The sequence below is a fragment of the Uloborus diversus genome, chromosome 4, assembly GCF_026930045.1.
Source record: "Uloborus diversus isolate 005 chromosome 4, Udiv.v.3.1, whole genome shotgun sequence".
In the NCBI taxonomy this organism is placed as follows: domain Eukaryota; kingdom Metazoa; phylum Arthropoda; class Arachnida; order Araneae; family Uloboridae; genus Uloborus; species Uloborus diversus.
In genome coordinates this window covers 17,869,810-17,892,536 of record NC_072734.1, presented here as the reverse complement: position 1 = coordinate 17,892,536, position 22,727 = coordinate 17,869,810, and the positions used below count along the sequence as shown (strand labels likewise).

General features: G+C 30.8%; 1 protein-coding gene across 1 annotated transcript; it reads left to right on the top strand.

Moving 5' to 3' along the window:
- Nucleotides 1-116: 116 nt before the first annotated feature.
- On the top strand, nucleotides 117-22,727 carry LOC129219750 (3-hydroxyisobutyryl-CoA hydrolase, mitochondrial-like). The gene is given in 13 exon segments (XM_054854044.1): nucleotides 117-328; nucleotides 472-511; nucleotides 610-741; nucleotides 6,171-6,255; nucleotides 7,607-7,638; nucleotides 7,640-7,691; nucleotides 10,370-10,422; nucleotides 13,202-13,280; nucleotides 15,226-15,371; nucleotides 17,105-17,191; nucleotides 18,014-18,169; nucleotides 20,703-20,841; nucleotides 21,990-22,727. Coding segments are annotated over 13 exon segments (1,152 nt in total). The 5' UTR covers nucleotides 117-296; the 3' UTR covers nucleotides 22,109-22,727.

Sequence of the window (22,727 nt, the reverse complement as noted above, 5' to 3'; positions counted from 1 at the left end):
ACTGACACTTGACAGAAATAAAATTCAAGACCGTTTTTGACAAATTTAAATACCCTCTTAATCCAATAAACATTTCTCTTTCCTGAGTGGCATCACCTTACTTCTCCACATGAAAACAAACAAGAACTCTCGTGGTGCCATGAGAATTAAAAATTGAATTAAGAAGTCTGGGCTGAAGCTTCTTAAAATTTTCTTCAATTGAAATTTATTTGTTTTGCTGCAAAGTTTACCGATAAAATTTAAACAAATTCACAGAACGTTTTTACGAAATTCAACATTCAAAGGTCATTTAGATCATGTTCACGATATTATCCATTTGCACCCGAAAGTACGTCATTTTTATTTTATATCTTTTAATAATATCTAATGTGATGTATTTTCAAAGTATGATGGTTTCTATGAAATATATTTCAATAATTTTATCCAGCCTGCATTCAATAAAAACACAAAATTTTCATTCTTATGTTTCAGTTCTCACCGGGTGTCCAAAATCCTTGTGAAAACAGCGAAGGTGGGTAATACTACTGCGAAAAGAATTACCTAGTTTTAAGTCAAGATAAATTTCATGTTTTTGTGCTTGAATTTGAATTATTTATTTTATGTTTTCAGAGAACAATGAGTACCGAAAGTGATGTCATTTTGGAGACAGCAGGAAATAAAGGCGTCATAACTCTTAATCGTCCCAAAGCTCTAAATTCTTTGAATTTGAGCATGATTCGAAAAATTTATCCGCAACTGAAGGTTCTGTATCTTTTTCTTTCTTATTTTAGTTTGACACTTTTTAAAGCAATTTTTATTATACTGGGTGTTGAATACGAACTATAATTCAAATGATGAATTACTTTGTCAAGATTGCATTAATCAATGCACGGCGCCAGAATCAATAATATTTCAGGGTGGTGACAGATCAGGGAAAAGTCAGGGAACTTTATCACTCAGGGAATTTTGAAAAAATAGCAAAAATTCAATTTCAAAATTGATTAAATGAAGAAAAAAAAATTTTTTTCCTTGCAAAATAAAATACAATTCCCTACGAATTTTCCGCCAATTATTTGTTTTAAAAAAGTAAAATTAATGAGGTGCGATTATACAGTGCCGCATATTAGTGCATCTTTTTTCCTCAAGGTCAAAGTATTCAATCTTAGGATTAGCTTCCTAAGATTGCATCTGTAAAGTTGTTTATTTTACCTTGCTTGAATTTTCTTTCCAAGCTACAAAAAATAAACAACCCTACAGGCAAAGAGGAAGCTGTCATTAATGACTTTGCTGTCTTGCCTTTACTCTTGAAGTAATTAGCATACTGTTATCACAATTTCAAGAAAAAAAATCTTTGTTTTTTAAATTAATGCTGGAAACATCTTAAAATCACTTGGAGTTTTTAATTTAATTGTTAAAATTGAATTTTGACTTAAAATCTTTTTTTTTTTTTTTTGCCACGGTTTGCATGGTTATTTGCTGTCACTTCAGTTTACACGATGTTTTTTTTTCAGACTTTAAAACTTTTTAATTTTAAAACCATATATATATATACATTTTGAAATTAATAATTGTTTTTTTAATTTAAATATTGTTTGTTACTAAAGTAATCTAAGATTTTTTTTCGATAACTAATGAAATCATTTGAAATTGAGTTGTGTACATAAGTAAATATTTTTTATCATTTTTTAATAAACAAAATGCTGTATTCATTCACTAAAACCTGAGTTCTTGGGAAGAGAAAAACTCAATATGACTGGTTATTGAAAGATTTCAATTTATTTCACATAAATATGTCTATTCTGCTGTGTGCAAGTAAAGGGCAGTAACTGCACTTTTTTTTTTTTTTTTTTTGCATTTTTGCCATCTATTATACATTATCTTTATTGTACATACTGGCTTTTTTGGGTTCCGCTGGAAAAGGGGCGCGAAAAAAGTCTAATTCCAACATTTTACTATTGTTAGTACTGAATCCACCACACATTTCGTGAAATATCTGGAAAACTAATATCTGCAGATACTGCCGTTTACCTGCACACGGCAGTATTATTTACGTAAGTAAAACTACATTACGTCTATACATTAACTATCACTTGTTATTCTTGCAGCAACAATTTCATTGCTTGAAAATTCAGTTCAAGATTATTTCCATTTAAATTTTTTAGTTTTATCAGAATTAGATATGTCTTTAAGAGTGATTTTAAACATTTCTTAGAATTCTTATGTTAACTGGTTCCTGGAAATAAAGTATTTGTTTTAGATTTCCTACAATATTTCTCGGTCGATAATTTAATATACTATTTTTACCAAAAAAAAAAAGATGCATCTTTTCAAAATATATTTTTAATTAACTGCTTAAACCATTCTAAACACTGCATTTTATTTAATATGCAATGCTTTTCAGGTAGGGCAAAAAAAGGAAACCATTATCATTGGTAACATAAATCAGGGAAATTTTTGTGAACTTAATCAGGAAAAAGTCAGGGAACTTTTTTTTCCAGTTCTTGTCGCCACCCTGTATTTCCTTTTCTTCAAAAAAAGACATTTATTTCACTAAAACTACAGAGCCAAAATATCTTTGCAATACTGCACCCACAGTGTTCTGACGATTTCTCATGCATCACAATTATCATTCACTGGCAATTCTCTTCCCCTTCAAAATACATTTCGGTTCTATCACTTGGCCTGATTGTCAAAAAACAATCTGAGGCCTGCTTTTGCTTATATCTCAGCAACTAGACCACTTAGAGACTTCGGGATTTCACTAAATGATTTGCTTAATCTTAAACGTTCAAATAAAGGCTGAAAACTTAAAATTCTAAAATAAAATTATTTTTTCGGTTCAGATGAAAAACAGTAAATTTCATGTAAATTCCCCATTAAATGATTAAAACCTATTGTTAGAAATATTTGGTGCATTACAACAGTAATATTAACGGGAATCATAATGAAAGTTTTGAATAATGGCTTCTCTGGAGCAAGTTTGAAATGTATTCCCTATCATTGCTCTTGGCCTCAGCTATGCCTATAATCGATAATGGGGCTAATTAAAGAGACATATTAGGATCTTTATCACAAGTAACTTGTATGTTTTGAAACATAAATTAGTTTGGGAAAACTTTAATATTTAAATGATTTTAATTAAATGAGCAAACAAATAAATCCTAGAGAGGAACAAGGATTAATTTTTAGGGTCAACTACTTCAAGTTTTAGACATGTATATAAGTTTTGTTTCTTTTAGTAGGAAACATTTATACGAAAAAATAAGGTAAAGTTTGTTGATGGTAACATTAATCGGTACAGATGTGATATATCCCCCCATTTGGCGACATTCGATTTTTTTGCACAAAATTAAAATATTTTTCTCGCCAATGAGGCGATAATTTTTTATGCATGGCATCCCTGGCCAAACTAACCTGTGTTTAGCAACCTCTTACAGATCTGTTCAAACTTGTTTACTTGGGTTGTTTGGGTTTCACGCAGGAGAGATACGTGGTGTTGTTTCGTGCAATATACCTTACAGGAATGCTTATTTTGTGTTAGTTTAAATTCAGTAGTTGTGTTTTGAAGTGAAAACATTAGAAAATGCCAGTTTCTTCAAACTTGAAGGTTAATTAAAAGTTAACTCCAACGTGGTGTGTATCTGTAACGTGCCATTGTCATATGATGTATTGTTTTAGACTGAGTGTGAATATTTATACCATATAAAAAGGTAAGTTCTTTATTTTAGAATTCAAAAAAAAACCTCTCACTTCCAAAATTCTTTGTTTTTACAAATCCTTGAGGGGTTCTTGTAGTTTTTAACTTTATTTTTACTGTATGTAAATTAATTTTACAGAAATAGTACGGTTATTTTGTTCTAAAAGTTAATTCTTATTGATGCCACGAATTATTTAGACATTAACGTGCCTCCTTTAGGTACTGAATTTTATGTTAACAATTGAAAGTTCTTTCGGCTGTACTCTTAAAAATGCTGAATTTTATTAATAAATCTGCACAATAATGGTGCATATTTCACACTTAAAACTGTGTCATTATTCTACACTGAACGGAAGGAGCCACCCTTGGGTGTACATACACATGAATATGCATAATATACATAAATATACATAACTGTGACCATACTCCGACTGTAATGTATATTAACAGTCGGAGGGATAACTGGCGAGCCAGAGGTCTCATAGTACTTTCGTAATGAGACCGAGGCAGGGCCGGCGAGCCAAGGTCTCATTACGAAAGTACTATGAGACCAAGGGCTCTTATCCCGGAGAAATGATGAAAAAAAAATTAATGCATTAATTTCGACTTGTAATTAATACAATAATTTATTTCATTGTATTTTAATATGTTTACAAAAAACCCCGGCCCTGTACATTTTTGAAGCATATATTCGTGATGTTTTTTGTTGTGCTTTTATGTTGTTTTTATATATATTGTGTTCTGAAGTGCTTTGATCATGTTTTTTTATCTGATTTTTTCCTGTTGGCGCTAAAAAAGCATCGCTAAGAACGATGTATGACATATGTCGTCATACATCGTTTTCTTGGCGCCAACAGGAAAAAGTCGCCAAGGGTGGGGTATATCACATCAGTTCCCATTGTTCTATTTCTGAAATACATTTACACTAAAAAGAATAAAATAACAGAATTTTTTGAAAAATACTTAGCACTTTTCATAATGCACTCAAAAGGACAAAATTAACTTTTCTGGGTCAGAAAGACAATGGGGTCGTTTCTAAAATTTTAAAAGTATTTTTTCTGAAAGAGTATGCTTAAAAACATAGGATCTGACCATTTTTTAAATAATTTGTTTAAGTTTAATATTTTTAAACAATTACTTTAATTCGTGCGCTTTCATTGTTTATGCATCTGCCGATGACATCACAAATGATGAAATGCCATTCACAGTGCAAAATATTTAATTCGAATTTTTACTCACGTGTATTGGCAATGATATGGTTGATAGCAAGCATAGTGAGCAATTTTAATTCGCTTCTTGATTATCATAACGTGGAAATGCGGTGAAAGATGGGTCAGAGGATATCATTTGTGACGTCATAAAGACCACGCCTTGTTTGAAAAATTGGACATTTTAAAAAATAACTGTTGGAAATATGAAAGTATTTTCTGGGTCCATGTTTTTTTTTTTTTTTTTGCTTAATGTATCAATTTTTGTGACTAAAAGTAGTACTTTTGACTGAAGGAAACAACCCCATTTAAGTATTCCTGTAGTTTTCAAAAATTCCAAGAAAATGACACGACAAACGAAGAAAAGTGCAGTTTTAGTCATTTCAAACCACACTTTCAAAAAATATGTTTCTACAAATAGCTTGTTTCTACACTCAAAGTTATGATTGAAAGCTAGATAATGATAAGAAATTCTCTTCATGACTTGAGCCACACTTTTCTTTGTTTCTGGTGTCATTTTATAAATTTTGAAAATTTCAGAAATACTTAAACTGTACTTTCTAACCCAGAAAAGTTTTTTTGTCCTTTTGAGTGCACCCCTAATCAGGAAAAAGTCAGAGAACTTTTTTTGATTGTTTCTGTTGCCATCCTGGACTCATTTGTAGATACTGTAGAATACTTTCTATGCTTATGAATGCATGGTTTTAACTTTATTTCATTCATTTATTTAAACTAGAAAGCCATAGTAAAGTCAGAACAGACAACGTAAGTATTTACAAATTTGTTGCTTCTACTTACGTTGTCTGTTCTGACTTTACTATTCAGCACAAAGGTATTTATTTATCTTATTAGAAAGCCATAGTTATGAGAAAATTAAATTACAAGCTGTTATTCCATATTATTTATAATTAATCATCAACTCTCAGGGTAAATTATTTCTTTGATTATTTACTTACGTCAAGGTTCATTTGTATGTATTTATGGATTTCTTCTTACAAGAAGTGTTTAAACCCTAAAAAAAACTGGTTTTAAAAAAAGAAAACCTTATTTCAACCAAAAAGAGAAACAGGTTATTTGGAGTTTTTTTTCCAACCTTAGATGAAACTATCAGAATTATTAATATTCTTAGATTAAGTGGCTTTCCTGAATATCTACTTTACATAGAAAAATGTTCTGATTCATTAACTAGTTTTCAAACTTTACGTTAAATTAACTTTGTAATATCTACTATCTACTTTAGCCCCCTAGACAAATTTAAATGATCATTGTCCCACTCTCTTTCTTAGGCATGGGATTCAGATCCTGCAATAAAAATGGTGATAGTTAAAGGTTCCGGTGATCGTGCATTTTGTGCTGGAGGTGATGTGAGAGGTATTGCCATTTTCTTGGTGTAATATAGATTGCAAAATTTCTGTAAAGGTCAAATAATTTATAAGGGACATTTAAAGTCGTCGTCCCCCCCCCCCCCCCCCCCCCGTTTCTTTGTCAGTGTTCATTTTGACAAATTTTCAATGAAAAAAGGAAATTGAAATTTAGCCCATATTTTTTTTAATGCAGTGAAATTCTAATAGGTAATTCATATTTACTCGATCTAGACGGAAATTATCTGGGAAAGGAATTCAAAAATTTTCATATGGGGTTAACTTCGAACTTGTTTGTTTTACCGTATCTTCTGGACTGTTATAAGCAAACTACATATTTTGAGACTTAAAGTTTTTAAAAAATACTTGATTAATGTCCTCCCCCTTCTTAATGTTTTCTTTTCTCTTTATATAATAATTTATTTTTGAAAAGTAATATATTCGAGAAATTTAATCTAAAAAATCAATTTGGGGAGAAGGGTTACATAGAACCAGTTATATAGTCCATGGCAAAATAAAAAGTTCAGGGGCATTTTCCGATAAAAGCGTAAGTTAATGAAATCAAAAAGTGTGTGGAGGTGAAGGGTGCTTCTGTTAAAAATATGAGTCAGAAGACACTAGTGTAAAATATTTTTAAAAAGTGAGAAAGTTCCCTGAATCTTTGCTCAGCTACACTTCTCTATTGTAACAGAAAGTTTATTATTATTTTTTTTAATTATCTTTGTATAATAGTGTCTTTTTTGTTTTATTGTTTTTTAAATTATTTCTTAAGGTCAATATAAATTGTAATTTTCACTGAAATTTATAAAAAAATGTGTAGTAAAAAGCCAGGATTTTATGGTCTTTTATGTAAATTATATTTTTGTTTAATGTTTTATGAAATAAAAAAAAAATGTAGAGCACATATATTAACAGATTTTGTTTTAAGTAGCACATTACTTTCTTATAATTTGTCGAAGAGTCAAACTAAATTATTTCCGTGAAGATTTCTAGCTTTAAAAAAAGGTTAATATTTTTAACTCTTGGGGGGGGGGGGGGGGGGGGACAAAGAACGCTCCTAAAAAGTAAATTGACCTTTTGTACTACACTAATTTAGCTTTTAAATTACTATGCTTGCTGTAAAAAAGGCTAATTTTATAAAACCTGATAGTAGTTTTTTGAAAATTGAATCATATTACTTACTGTTTGCAGAAAATGTGTCTCATTTTAACAATAATGCTTTAACTGGTATAAAATTATTAGAATATTATAATTTTGCCAAATGGTATTATTTGTATAAGCCTAATGCAGCGCAGTGTCTATTTCAGCTTGTGTGTTTTCCTCTGTATCGTAGGTTAACATGTTCTGTCTCCTGTTGGCAGCACTTGTTCAAGCACATAGAGAAGGAAATCCGAAGTTTGGGGGAAGATTTCTTTCGTGAAGAATTTCAATTGAATAATTTAATAGGTTTGTTAAATTTTGCTTTCAATCATTTATTTTGAATTCATTTTTTATTTACTTTCTGTCAAAGTAAATTCTTCTTATAATAAAATTTAAAAAAAACTACAGAATTTTTGAATATTTTGGCTTTTTTTCTCTAATATGGAGTTTTAAAACATTGTGATCACTTACAAAAAATATAATTTTTAAATTAAAGAAAAAAAGGTATATATTAGTAGTAGTTTTTTCTTCAATAAAAATATTATTAACAAGAGAACAAAAGATAACCAACTGAAAAACTGGAGAATGGAAGAAAATCTGTTTTAATAAGGAACCACTTTAGTATTGCTTTCTCTCTCAGTCAAAAAAATATAGGAGAATATACAAAGTTTGTATATGCATCTTGATATTAAGCTTATTAAGTTCTTGTTTTGCATTTTCTTAAAACCAACTCTACTGATGACCCGGAGTCAAAATGGTCTTGATGTGGTGCCAAAAAATAAAATTCCACAGGGTGAGGAGGAATTTTTGAACTTTCTTTGATCAGTTTCAGCTTTCAGTTCCTTCTGTTATTCTATGTATCTTATTATCATAAGTTGAATCATCCTCGCCTCACTTTTTAATTGTATGAACTTTTTCTTAAGATTGCTCAAGCAGGCTTTTGTTTAAAAGTGTTCATTATCTCTAATACCTTTAGAAATGTTATTTACCATGAATGAAGCAACCACAGGCAGACTCATTTGTGCAGGGAATTCCCCCACATTAAACTGGAGTCATTCCATTTCAAATCAAAACAGTTGACAACAGTTTGCCTACACCATCTTTTGATGACATTTGAGATATAGGTAATACATAGAACTAGTATGTTGTGGCCATCACGAAACTTTCTTCTATATATTTTTTTTTCTGATCCCTCACCATGCTTGATGAGGAAGCAATATCCCCAAAAAAAAAACAAAATTACACATGCAAAAACTTGACGACCATTCCAATGTATGAATTATTGCAAAAGCAAAACAAAGAGCGAAAATTGAAAGTTATTTTAAAAGCCTTGCTTGAATTAATTACAAATATTTTATTTGTTAACAAACATAAGATGGCAACAATTAAAAATTTTAAATCATTGAGATAATATTTCCGATCATTTCCATACAATTAAAATCACGAGAAATACGCAGATGACAATCTATTACGATTTATCTTTCTTATTGTTATTGTTGCATTAATAAAGCTATTTTTATTCGCAAAAAAAAAAAAAAAAAAAACACCTCTTGGAGCGATTGGCGTCAAAATTGAACCAAAGCCTGTTTACATATGGATTCACATATATTCCAAATTTCAACCAGAACGTAGCATTACTTCTTGAGATAGGTCACTCACAATGGAAAAAAAGAACGGGCAATTGCGCTACCCCCTTTTTAGCTGTTGACACCAAAATAAAATCAGCTCTTATACCCACTAAGGACTACTTGAAGATAAATTTTTCTTTCATTCTGTTCATTATTTCTTGAGATACAGCAGTCACAATTGACGACAAAAAACGTTCTATAGCTCAACCCCCCGTTTGAGTTATTGACACCAAAATTGAATCAGCACCTGTTCCTGTTAATGGCAACATATGGACCAAATTTTGTTTGATTCCGCCAATTACTTCCTGAGGAATAGCAAGCACGCGTAACTCAAAAAAACGTCCCATTGCTCCACCCCCCTTGGAGGAATTCGCGCCAAAAACCAATGGGCACAAGTTCACATAGGGGCACATATGTGTACCAAATTTCGTTCGATTTCATGCGGTAGTTTTTGCTGTAGAGCGGCCACAAAAAACTGGTCACACACACACATACACACATACATACACACACACAGACAGACAGACATTTTCCAAAAATAGTCGAAATGGACTCGGCACACCTCAAAACGTTCGAATCCGTCGAAATTCGAAAATTTGCACGAATCCAATACTTTCTTCTATATATTAGATATAGAAGAAAGTAAAAATGCAACAAAAAAGATTGATATGTGGACATGAAGTAAGTTAAAGCCAAAATGAACTTGGTGGGAAATTTGTTTCAAAATTAAATATCACCTGAGTTTAGGGAAATGCTGGCATCTGAAAATAAATTCAGCAAGACATTCCTCATGAAAGAATGGGGTCTTTTCCAAAAATTTAAAAGTATTTTTTTTCTGAAAGAGCATGCTTAAAATCATAGGATCTGACCATTTTTTAAATAATTTGTTTAAGTTTAATATTTTTAAAAAATTACTTAAATCGGTATGCTATTATTGTTTATACTTCTGCCGATGACATCACAAATGATGAAATGCCATTCAGTGTTGCCATTCACAGAACAAAATATTTAATTTGCATCTTTACTCACGTGTATTGGCAACGATATGGTTGATAGCGAGCATTGAGCACAATTTTAATTCACTTCTTGATTATCATAATGTGGAAACGTAGTAGAAAAATGCGGCAAAGTGCATCATTTGTAACGTTATCAAGACCACGCCTTGTTTGAAAAATCGGACATTTAAAAAATTAATTAAAAAATAACTGTTGGGAAAATGAAAGTATTTCCTGGATCCATGTTTTTTTTTTTTTTAACTACTTTTGACTGTAGGAAACAACCCCATTATAAATGTTTGATCTAACTTTCACTTCTTTGTAAATATAATACTTATTTATTCTTTTTCCCTATCATTAGGCACATTACAAATTCCATATGTTGCACTTATTGATGGAATAACAATGGGAGGGGTAAGTAAATTAATTTTTTTTTCATAACTTTTAATTCTTCTTGTCTTATTGTGTGGAGTGCATTTTAAGGCTTATAAGAATAAAAATCTTTGCAAAATCTGAATCCGATAATTTCCATGCCTTTTAAGTTGTTATGTGACACAAATAGTCATGCCTTGTGACAAAGTGGAAGGAACCCAATGAGTATTTTGTTATAGTCATATTTCCATTATGAAACATGAATGAATATAACCTGAAGAATGAGTGAACAACTTGAAAGCCCCGTGGCAGAAAGCTTCCGACACGACTACATTGCCGCAGAATGAGAGTGAGTTTGTGCAGAAAGATTTTGCATTAAGGGGGGAAAAAAGTGAAAAGAAAAAAAAAATGTCAGCAATAAAACCATTCTGCAGAACAATACCTAAGGGTAGCTGTTTCGCGGTAAAAAGTAACTCAACTACAAATTAAGGAAAAGACCTAATTTTCTGAGAAAAATAAAATTATAGGGACATTATTTTACAACAAAAAAACTTTGGCGAGTTCCAAATCGAGCGATCATTGATGACCGTGGTAGTCTGTAACATCGGAAATCAGGAGATATGGCATGGATAAAAACCGGTTCTAATGAGAACTTCTCCCCACGTGGAGCAATTTTTAAGCAACCTTGTGTTGATCAAAGAACAGTGGTTTCCAACGCACGTGTTTGTATTTGTTTGTTTGAAAGACTTGTGCAGACTTATTTTCGAGATTTTTTTCACCTCTGTTTGAAAAATAATTTAAGCCCATAAAAAATGGCTTTTTTATGGTGTCGTAGGTTGCAGCAACAGATGGAGTACTTGATAATCTGTGTGGTATTTTCTGTTGACCAATTGTTATTCAGATAGGGGTGCTTATATGAATGAAAATCTTTTCTTTCTGGGGGAGCTATAGATTTTTTTCTAAGTGCATATTATAATTAAATTTTCTTTCTTTGTATGGAAAGGGAACTTTTTGCTCCAGTATTTGATTTAAATTCCTTTTTTTTCACATGAGGGAGAGGGCAGGGTGGGATTTCTTTTTTGCTTTCTTTTCTTGCCATAGAATGTTTTAATGAAATCCTTTTTTTTTCTAGGGGGGGGGGAGAATTTTTTATTTGTTCTAACTAAAATATATTTGGATTAAATTAATTTTCCTTTTGGAGGGGGGGGGCATACTTTGTTTGTAATATTATGTATTGCATATATTAATTGCGTTTTTTTTTTTTTTTTTTTTTTTTTAAATGAGAGGGTGACTTTAATTTATTCATTTTTCCCCCCAAATCACATGCATGTTTTTTTTTTGTTTTTTTTTTTCAAACTGTAATGCATATTTTAATTAAATTCATTTTCCTTTTTGGGGGGATGAGGATACTTTGTCATAATTGTGCAATGCACATTTTAATTTAGTTTTTTTTTTAATGGGAGGAGGAGGGGATTATATAAATACCCTTATTTATATATGCATACATTGTTAGAAGTCGAATTTGAAAATCAAAATATCCAATAGTTGCAATTTCTAAAGTGAGATCACTTAGAAATCCCATTTTTGAAAAATTGAAAAGGATTAATTTGCTTCCCTTTAATGTTTAACAAATCAATGTTAATGAAATCCTGTGCTTTTAATTTTTCAAACTGTAACTTGAGAGAGAAAAAAACTTTTTTTGCTTTGTTAAAAACTTTTCTTTCGAGAAGGTGTTCCCCTACCCCCTCCCAGGTGACTCCCATCTGGTGGGTGACAGCTCAATTTAATTTCAGTTTCTATAAAAACTGAAATATATTAATTCTGAAACATTTCCCCAATTATAAATCTTAGATTTCATCTTAAAAATTTCAACGAAAACATTGCACTGTATTGCAGGAAAAGGTCGGGTACATGTACGTCTGGAGCAAATTTTACACAAGATGTGGCGGTATACAGCTTTGTATGAATAGCTTTTACTATACCTACATTTATTGGCTTAATTTTAATTTAATTGGCAGCTTTAAATTAACCTTAATATGAAGATTTTAGGATTAACTGCAATTATTGAGTGTTATAACCAATAAATCATATACTGATTTTATTTTTAGTGATAACCAAGCTTTCTTAGATAAAGTCTTTAGATTTACAAAACATTTATGTTTTATTGAATATTTTGGATCCGCGTTTTCTTTCGTGCCAACACTTATTTGAATTTACCAAGCACCGTCAGAAGTTTCCCGACTTGCTCAAGTGATACATTCCTTTTACTATTTTATAGCTGAGATTGAGGTAAAAGATATATAATTATTTTTATATGAAAGTGATTACTTAGAAAATGTTAGGCGAAAAAACTGTTTGCTGACAGTTGATATCAGTTAAAGAAAGTTAGAAAATAATCAAACTAGGAGACTGTGGCGTAGGTAGCTGTTACAAAAAGTTCGATAAACAATCAAACCACCTGGTTACCACAATGAGTTATTTTCTTATAAGTAGGCCTTTGTACACGTAATCAAATAAATTGGTAGTCAGTTTTTAAAAATTGCAAGGAGAGTCAGTGAAAGTTAAAAAAACCCGGAGTCGGACTCGGTATGTTTTCAAATGACTCCGACTCCTTGACCCCAAAATCAGTCCGACTTCAACTCCACAGCCCTGGTTCTGAGGCGACAATATTATTAATGAAGTCTTATCTCTTTTGCTGTTAGTATTCAACAGGACTCTCCAATCATTCAATTTTACATCTTTTGTTTATATTACAAATTTGTATTATACTGAATATGTTGTTTGAATTAATTTAAGATTTTTTTCTTAACGATTTTCACAGGGCATTGGAATTTCAGTACATGGTGCATATAGAGTATGCACTGAAAGAACCGTGTGTGCTATGCCAGAAGCAGCTATTGGTATAAATTTATTCTTTAATTATATTTTATTAATTTTTACATTTTATATGAGTATGTGCGAATTTAGTAACAACTGCTATTGTAACTAAATCTTTGAGATAATTTTGCTCCCACACTTAAATAAAAATCCCAAATTATCTTTAATTAATTTTTTTCTAATGGAGCTGTGGTAGAGGCATTGCCTTTTGCAGACCTAGTGCTATTCCCTGGCATTACATCCACTCTTTCATGTAGTACCACTATCGGTGGATGCCAATTGCCTGTACTCCCAGTTTTCTCACAAGATGGAGGCACCTGCACTCTATTTGATGCAAAACTGCAGTTAGGATTATCTTTTATGGTTAAGTTTAACATTTCTGAAACATTTAAATGCTTTTGTTTTATTTCTTACTACCTGTCTGCGGCAAACAGCTAGTTCGCCTTTTTCTGCCATTCGCCTTTTTATGCAAACAACTGCCTATGGTGGGTGTTTGGCTTACTTGCCATTCACCTTCTTACCCCAAGATTGCCGCCTTAGGCGGCTGTTTAAATAAATTGTGCGACGTTTTTTATCAATCTATATCTATCTATATCAAACTTAATTCAAATATATACATATATATATTCTGTATCTATCTCCAGTTGTGTTTTGTACCATACACCGTTTCACGCTAAGATTGCCGCCTTCGGCGGCTTCTATCTACCTATACGATATTTATTTTACCTAACCGCCTATTCTCAACAAAAAAAAAAAGATCACTCAAATGCACCTTGCATTTTATTTATTTAATTAAAAACCACAAAATTAAAAAAAAGTTCTATCTTTTGTTCCCTGTAGTGTGCAAAAAGTAGCGTTTCTGAAAAAAAAAATCTCACTGTTTTTATTGAATTAAATGGGCGCAAATATGTAACGTAAAATAATTAAGCACAATTTCCGGCAGGAGAGGAGAAGGGATCGAAAAAAAGAAAGAAATGAAACCCCTAAGTGAAAAAAAGTATAAGGAAATGCAAGCGCTACCGTTAAAAATATAGCAGTAAGCAATTGTAAAAAGAAATAATAAAAAGTGTAGCGATGGAGATTCGATTCTTCTATACCGAATCGAAATCCAGGTTGTGACGTCACAGCAGAAAGAAAGAATTTTTTTCAACCCCTCTGCGGGCATGCAAAAATGGGCGGGGAGTTCTGCATTTAAAAAATTGTAAAAAAGAAAAAACTATTGTTTTTTTTTTTTTAACTTTTTCTAAAAAGAGTCAATTGTTCTCACTATCACATTTTTAAATTTTAGAAAAGAGGCTTTTGTACATTTTGCAGGATGAGTTTCAAAAAAAAACTAAACCCAGGAAAAAATGCAAGATAAAGGTTTTTTCAAAAATTCATAAAAAATCCAAAACTTGCTCTATCTACGATTTTTCTTTTGTTCATCATATTTAAAATTAAATTTCCTACGCTGTAGTACAAAAAATGTTTGTCTGTGAGGTAAAAAGTGGAAAAAAACACATATAACATTAAATAACTTTTTTCTAATTAAAATATCAAAAATCAAAGCCCGATTTGCACATCTTTGGCAAAAATTGCACCTGTATACCCAATTTCATCTTTCTAGGCCTTACCGTTTTCCCGGGAAGCGCGCCACACACACACTACCAACAAACATCTTATTTTATTATATGTATAAAAGATGATGAGCTGTGTTGCTAAATGTAGTGTCATCTTTATCAGATGATTTCTCATCAGCCATAATCAATGTATAGTTTTTGTATAAAATAAACAATTGTGGGGGGGGTGGGCTTCCAAATGAATTGTTTGCTAAAAATATGCTTAGAAACCGGGATTTTAATCATAAAAGATCTGAGTTAAAATGTCAAACTTGGAGACAAAGGTTGTGTTTATTATTTTTTTATTTTCCTATTTGTTTTTGTGTTTTATGCTGTTGAAAAAATGATCTTTTCTTTATGCATGCAAAAGGCTTTTTTCCTGACGTGGGTGGTAGTTACTTCCTTCCAAGACTTCCTGGAAAAATGGGTATCTTTCTTGCTCTCACTGGATATCGCTTACAAGGTCGTGATGTTTTTAAAGCTGGAATTGCCACTCATTTTGTTGATACAACTAACGTAAGTTTTCTCATAGGAAAGGGTTTTTTTTTTTTTTTTTTTTTGCTTCTTCAATATTTTAAAATCTTTACTACTGAATGTAATCCATATTTTATGGAATTTCGGGAATTTTCTTCTTCCAAAATACTAGAACTTGAATATTTTCAGAAAAACCTAATTTTCTAAAATTTAAGATATTCCAATATGAAATTGCAAATTAATCTGTTCTTTTTTCCCAGGGTGATGCAGTGGTGTTTGCGCTTTTGTTAAACACTAGAATTCTTATGTTTTTTGTCGTGTTTTTATCTCCTGATTTCTGATTTTTTTTTTTCCTTTTCTTAATTTTTGGCGATGATGTCGATAATTAATCTATTCATCCTGTAGACCTGTTAAAATGGCAAGCACAAATTAATTTATTGTAATAATTTTTTTTTTCCATTTGGCTATACTTTTGATGCCCATTTTTTAATAATGTGATCTGTTAGTCTCTGAGTTCAGAATTGAATTTTTCTCATTTTTGATGCTTACTACTCTTTGTTAGGGGACAAATGAATCAAATTCCTCTTCATTAAAATCGTAAATTAAACCTTTTCGGCATAATTCGGGTTTTTTTTTTTTTTTTTTTTTTTCGAGAGCCAAAATGTTACATTAAAATTTGAATCTCTGGTTTAATTTTATTTTTACTTCCATTATGTCAATAATGAATGACATTTTAATTGTAGAGCTTTAATATTGTATGTATTATAAAATAATTTTTTACTTTAATAAATTAATTTATACGACGTTGCCGTTTTTATACTTTTAACACCTTCACTTTGAAAATTGGGACCTCTGCATCTGCTATGGGGATTACATTTTCCTCACATTTGATGTTTATTTTATCTTATTAAAAGACAAACAAATATTTCTTTATTGTTAAACTCTTTAAATTAAAAATTTTGAAACAAACAAGATACCATGCTTTTTAAGAATGTCAAATGCAGGGGTGCCCACCTGGGGGGGGGGTTGAGGGGGGTTTCATTTGGGAGGGCCTCTGCGATATTGAGGGGGGTGTGCCCTTGCCCTTATGGTGGGGGGCTACCCCTGGTCAAATGTCATGAAGTTAAATGCTGAATCACTGACTGAATTTTATTTTTGTTTCAATTATGTTAAGTTTTTTAAATACTTACGTAACATTTCGCTTATGCATTTTACTTGTTAGTTATTCTTTAGTATTTCACTTATGTATTAATAATTGTATGAAATCTTTGTATTGTATCTTCATAATATATTGATTAGGAACTTTATGTATTACATGACAAACAGAACATCTGTTGTGAGGCTGTTGCTTAATTTTTTAGGGGGGGGGGATAATTAATATAATAGGAGCTCAGAAGTAACTTTATAACTCATAAAAGTTTAATTAAACACAATATTTTGATGAAGGAACTAAGGCTTATTTGTTGATTTAAGAAATGTATGTTTGTCAAAAGCAACTAATGTACATATGCATAAAATTATGTATTTTTAACTATTACGGACCTAAGTTTAAAAAAAAAATTAAATGACTCCCCCGTCCTGCTTTTTCTTCAGAGATTTTGGTTATTTTTTCATGAACTCACCCTCACCCCTGCTGTACTATTATGTTTATTGTATTCTGTATCATTTAGAGACATCGCTAATATTAGAGCGTAGAGATTTCAATGGAAATCTAAAAATATGTTTATGTAAATATGAATTTCTAACTTCTGTAAAAATTATTTATTCTGTTTCAGCTGAAAAATTTAGAGCTTGATTTAATGAGATTAGAGAACCCATCTCTGGCTGACATTGATAGAATATTATCGAAATTTCAGGAGCAAGTATGTACATTTAGCTCACTACTTCAATTCTGTAATTTATTTATTTCCTATATCATTTAAGGAATAAATTTATTTCTCTTTTACGTAGTTCAAAAACAGACATACCAACCCTCCTGCTTTAGGCACAATGTTCTTTGTTTATTGTTTAATCTCTAGTATCCTGCAGCCGTACAAATTTCTCCTGCTCCTGCTTTTTGGGGAATTAGATGATAACATTCTTCTCCTTTTTCCCCCTTCTTTTAATGAAAATTGTTAAGTGTCGGGGAAAGTTGTGTATTGATATCAAATGTTTAAAGAAAGTAAATAATCTTTTAAAATCAAAATATATTTTGTCCACTCCCCAGGCCCTTAAAGTTTTGTCTAATATGTAAAAAAGGATTTTTTATTTTATTATTTTTTTTAATTTTCATGCATAAAATTTTTCAATCACCTGTGACAAAAATTGTTGAGTATCATTGCAAAAACTTTAATTGGTCTGGAACAAATTATTTTTCTTATAGCTTTTTTTTCTGTGAACGATCGGTTATCTCAAAGATTGGTTATTAGAATGGTAACAGTCCTTAATTGTTTTGAATAGTTGGTAAATTGATACTGTACTACAGTCATTTTGTTGATAAATTGTTCAAAATGGTCGTCATTATCATAATTTTAAAATTGAATAAACATTATTTGCAAAAAATTTTCAAACAAACTCACTTAGACCTTCATATTTTTATTAAAACCAAACCAAGTGTGTACTTTTACTTAAAATATGCTATGTGTGTTTGTAAAAAGATGTTCATTTTATTGAAGTACTCAAGAAATCAATGTTATTGTTTTTAGTGTGAGATAGATTACAAGAAAGAATTTGCTTTAAAACCTGTCATGGGGAAAATGAATACTGTATTTGAAGCTGACAGTGTTGAAACTATTATGAATGCTCTTCAGAAAGAAGGTTCCGAATGGTCTCGGAAACAGCACGAAGTTCTAAGCAAATTGGTTGGTGATTTTTCTTTATAGCGATAGTTCATATTATATCTTAACTTTTGTTATTTGCATGTTTTTATTGCATAAAATTTTGCTCGATAATTTTGTGTTGCAGACTTGTTCATGCAATCCCGTTTGTTTGTGAGATTTCTTTCAAACTCCAATGTTGTGAAATCTATATAAATAAAACAGAGAATATATATGTATGTATAATGTTCCCCTATGCAAATCCACAGTTTATGTCAGATCTCGACCAAATTTGGAAGGTAGGTACTTGGGCACCTGAAAAGGAACTTGGGGGGGGGGGACGCCAAAAATGTACAGAACCATTCAAATTTTAATTTAGGACCCAGAAATGACACTTTTTTACTATGAAAGCGAAAAAATGCTTGCAAAAATTAGAATAAAATGCCTGTAGAAACCCCTGATTTTTCTCTATCAGATCAAACTTGTTCCAAAGTAATTAGAATGTAAATTGTAACTGTTTTTAACTAATTTTAAGCTAAAATGTAGGTAAGCTTTCAGATTAGCATTATCTCTAGCTTTTAAAGCTATATAAATATTGTTTCATCACACGGAAACGAACTTGATCTAAGTAAAAGTTGACATTTTCTAAAAAATTTTATTACTTGTTAAGCAAAGAAACATCAATAATCAATCGGAAATTTATCGCTTGTCACAAGCTCAGTTTTAATAACCATGAATAAAATCATTGAGAAGTGAGATCTTCCATTTTGGTTATTTTTCCGCAATCTGTTGGTAATTTTTTTTTTTTTTTTTTTTTTTTCAAGCCGTTTTGTTGCACTTGAAATAACTTTTATTTTTGAGGTAGGCCGTGCAAAACCGAATGACACAGCTAGTTAAGAATAAAAGTCTGAGCTGTGGCTCAGCAGAAAGGCATTTGTTTGAATGCCAGCTGGTCCCTGACTCTCATTCCCAAAACAAGCCCATCATTTGGGGAATCAGGTGAGAGTAACTGCCCCTTCCCACCTGCTTAGTTTTATGAATTTAATGTATTTGTGCATATGTGTATGCAGGGTTCCCATTGGAGGAAAATATGTGGGTGTGAAATTCTCACCCTCTGTCTCACTCTAAGTGAAATGTTTAAATATTGAAAGAGATTTTTTTAACCCTTTAAGGCCTATGCCAGAGTGTCACTCGGGTTGCCATTTTTGGTGAAGTTAACTTAGCCTGAGATTCTCTTGGGGTCAAATACTCTTAGCTATAAAAGTAAGAGTTCTATACATTTCTAGCCTTTTTAGATATTCTCTACAAACCCTTTACTTTCAAAAAAATATATATATAAATGGCAGAACCAGTCAGAAATAACTACATGAAACGTAATAGAACAGGGGTTTGAATTCGATTTTGTGCTTTGAAATGTGCCATACAAAAGCAAATTTTATTAAATAATGTTTATTTACAAATTAAACCTATTTTCAGTATTTGTTCAAGATTTAGATAAGTTTTTAATTTAGTTTGGGTAAGCTTTTATGGTTAAAAATGATGTTTTCCTATGCAGAACTTTTTTTTTTTAGTTTCAAACATGCTTTTATCGAAAATTTCTTACTAAAGATTGATTTTCATGTCATTCAAATAGTTCCTATTACAAAAGAAAGCATCTTAAAGTATGTAATACAGTAAAAATTACTAAAATACACATCTTCTAAGTATTTTTTAAAAAATCATGCGAATTGCCAAAAAAAAAACCCAGTTTGGAGGGAGATATGGTCGAAATAACTCAGACCTGAAAGAGTTAAAAATCTTATTTTTCAATTTAACAGACGTGAGAACAAATCGCGAGAAAGTCCCAGGTCCAAATATTTTTCGAGTGAGATTACTTTTGAAATTTTTTATTTATTTTCTTTATAATTTCTGTTAGTGTCACAGACATGATTTTTGATCACAAAACAAAAAAATTCCAAAACTTAAAAGCAAATGTGGTAAAAGTAAAGTGCAGTAAGTTACTGTGTAAGTAACAAGTTCATTTAAGTTTATCATAAAGTTTTTTTGTTTTGAGTCCAATATTTTAAACCAAAAATTCTATTTATTGATGTTGTTTAACATTTTTTAAAAATATTTATTGCCAGAAAGGAGTGAGGAATGAGAGTCCACAGATGTGACTCTTGACTACACCATCTGTGGACATGTTTTAAGAATGCAGTTTTTTTTTTGTTTTTTTTTTCAGTTTTATTATAATGGTTAGAATTCATTCATATTAATTTTTAAAACATTATTGTTTGATGTAAATATCAGATGACACAAATCTGTGCTTTTTCTGTGAAGGACCCCATCAGTACGTTTTGAAGCCCGTAAAAAACTTATGTTGGTTGCTATTTCCCTCCCACTGTGATACATTTTTTGTAGAAGCTCAAATTATGTTTCTGAAATTCATAAATTATTATCCAATTGTATATGTGTAAGATAAGATATTTGAAAATCATACTGCAATTCTTATTATAATTAATTTATTTGTATTTTTTTTAATGATATCAAAATTTGTGCTAGAATAATTTAATATTTTTTTGTCTTTTTGAAATTTTAGTCTCCAACTTCGTTGAAAGTTGCATTCCAACAAATAAAACGTGGTGCCAATATGACGCTTCAAGATTGCTTGAAAATGGAATATAGAATGAGCCAAAAGTTTATGCAAGCGTCGGATTTTCATGAAGGTGTTCGAGCTGGTTAGTGCTAGTTTATTTTTATTTATTTAATTTATTCAATAAAATTTTAAATGTGTGAAAGTTTTTTTTAATTTGTAATCTTATCTATTTTTCTGTCCTTTAGATTCATTGTCTTTAGAATGCATATTTGCTGCTTTTCAGTTACTTGTTCGATTGAAACAGTTTTTTTAATTCATAAAGCGAAACTTTTTCAGGGAATCAGATGCTCTTTTGATGCATCCCTTTAGTGTTTCAGTGATTTCAAACAAACGAGAAAAAAAAAAGAGATGACCACAAGTAGTATACTTAAGCTCCCTTCCTTCTCATTGTAACTTAGTCTTCAACTCACTCTTTTTGTTGTTTGGTCAAAAGCTTGGCTAATCTCAAGTTTAGTTAATGACATTACAGTGTTATGTGGTTTATAGCGAACCCTTTGTGAAGTAAGCAATAAGTCAGGAGGAAAGAAAAAGAATAGCACACAATAAAATTTGAAAGATTTTTTTTTTATAATATTGCAATAGTTATAAAAATATAACAAGAATGAAAACATAATTGCAAAATATAAAAGCACAAATATTTCTACGAACTAAAATAATAAAAGGAAATGGAATTCACTAGAAATTCAGCAAAGAACAAACCCAGTGATTATTCTTTGCTGAGGTTCATTTAACTTTGAAAAAACTCTTAATGGGATAATTGTGGAACAAAAAAGCTCAAACATCTGTCAGTTTTACTCTAAAATTGAGTTTAGTTTCAATTTGTTTCTCTATTTATCCTTTTTCACAAGGAGACGTTGTCCAAAGGGGTATTAAAATTTAAAAAATATTTTTCTGACACAAGAGATGTCTGAAACAAATGTCTACGAGAAAATCTGGCACGAACAATACGGGCTATTACAACTTGTTCTTTTTTGGTGATCTTATATTACTTAAAACCTTTCGTCAAAGGCTGAGTAGAGTAAGAAACAAATGAATAAATGATGAATTAAAAACTCTTGATCTTAAGACTTCATCTCAAACAGCAAACATGTTAAAATTCCGCCATTACATTATTATTTTTGCGAACCCTCGGTTGGGAAACAATGGTGTAGTATATGTGCTTATGATTGTCTTTTATGTTCATTGCATTTTAAAAATAATACCCTGTGATCATTTTAATTTGTTTTTTAGTTCTCATTGATAAAGATAATAAACCTACTTGGAAACCAGCTTCATTAACCGAAGTCACAGAAGATATTGTGAATTCCTATTTTCAGCAGTTGCCAGCTGACAAAGAATTAAAACTTTGATTTGTGTTTTAACAACTGATGTTACAAATGTGAAAGTGCCGGAAACCTGGCAGTTCATGATTTATAAAATTTGTTATTGTTTGTTAAAAATTTGGCTTTAAAAAAATTAAGATTTTTTAAATTAGTCCTAAGAAATACACTTGTTAAAAAAAATTGTTAAAGAGACCAATGATGATATTCAGAACAGTATGTTCTAATTCCTTCATTGGGAAATGATTTGGTCTTTGAAAATGATATTAATGCTTTTGTTCTATCACTGATTCAATGACAACGTAAACAAACATCCAGTTTCTACAAAGACATAAAAGTTACGTGCTGTTGAAATGAAAGCTTCTGCTTCACAATTTTGATGATATTCTAAGTTAAATGCTTATGTTAGAATAACTTCAAAACAATTAATTCTTGTTCCAGTCATTTTGTTGTTCTTAGAAGTTATCTGCTTAAAATTACAATGTGTAAAATTTAGAAGCATATTGTTAAATTTAATGGGCTAAGAACATTCTCTCCTTGTAAAGGTCAGAGTTATTTTCATTTACCTTCACTTGCAAAATGTGGTCAACCTTGATAGACAAAGTGATCGGAACTGGACCTCCCTTGATGAATGAAAAATTCAGGACAA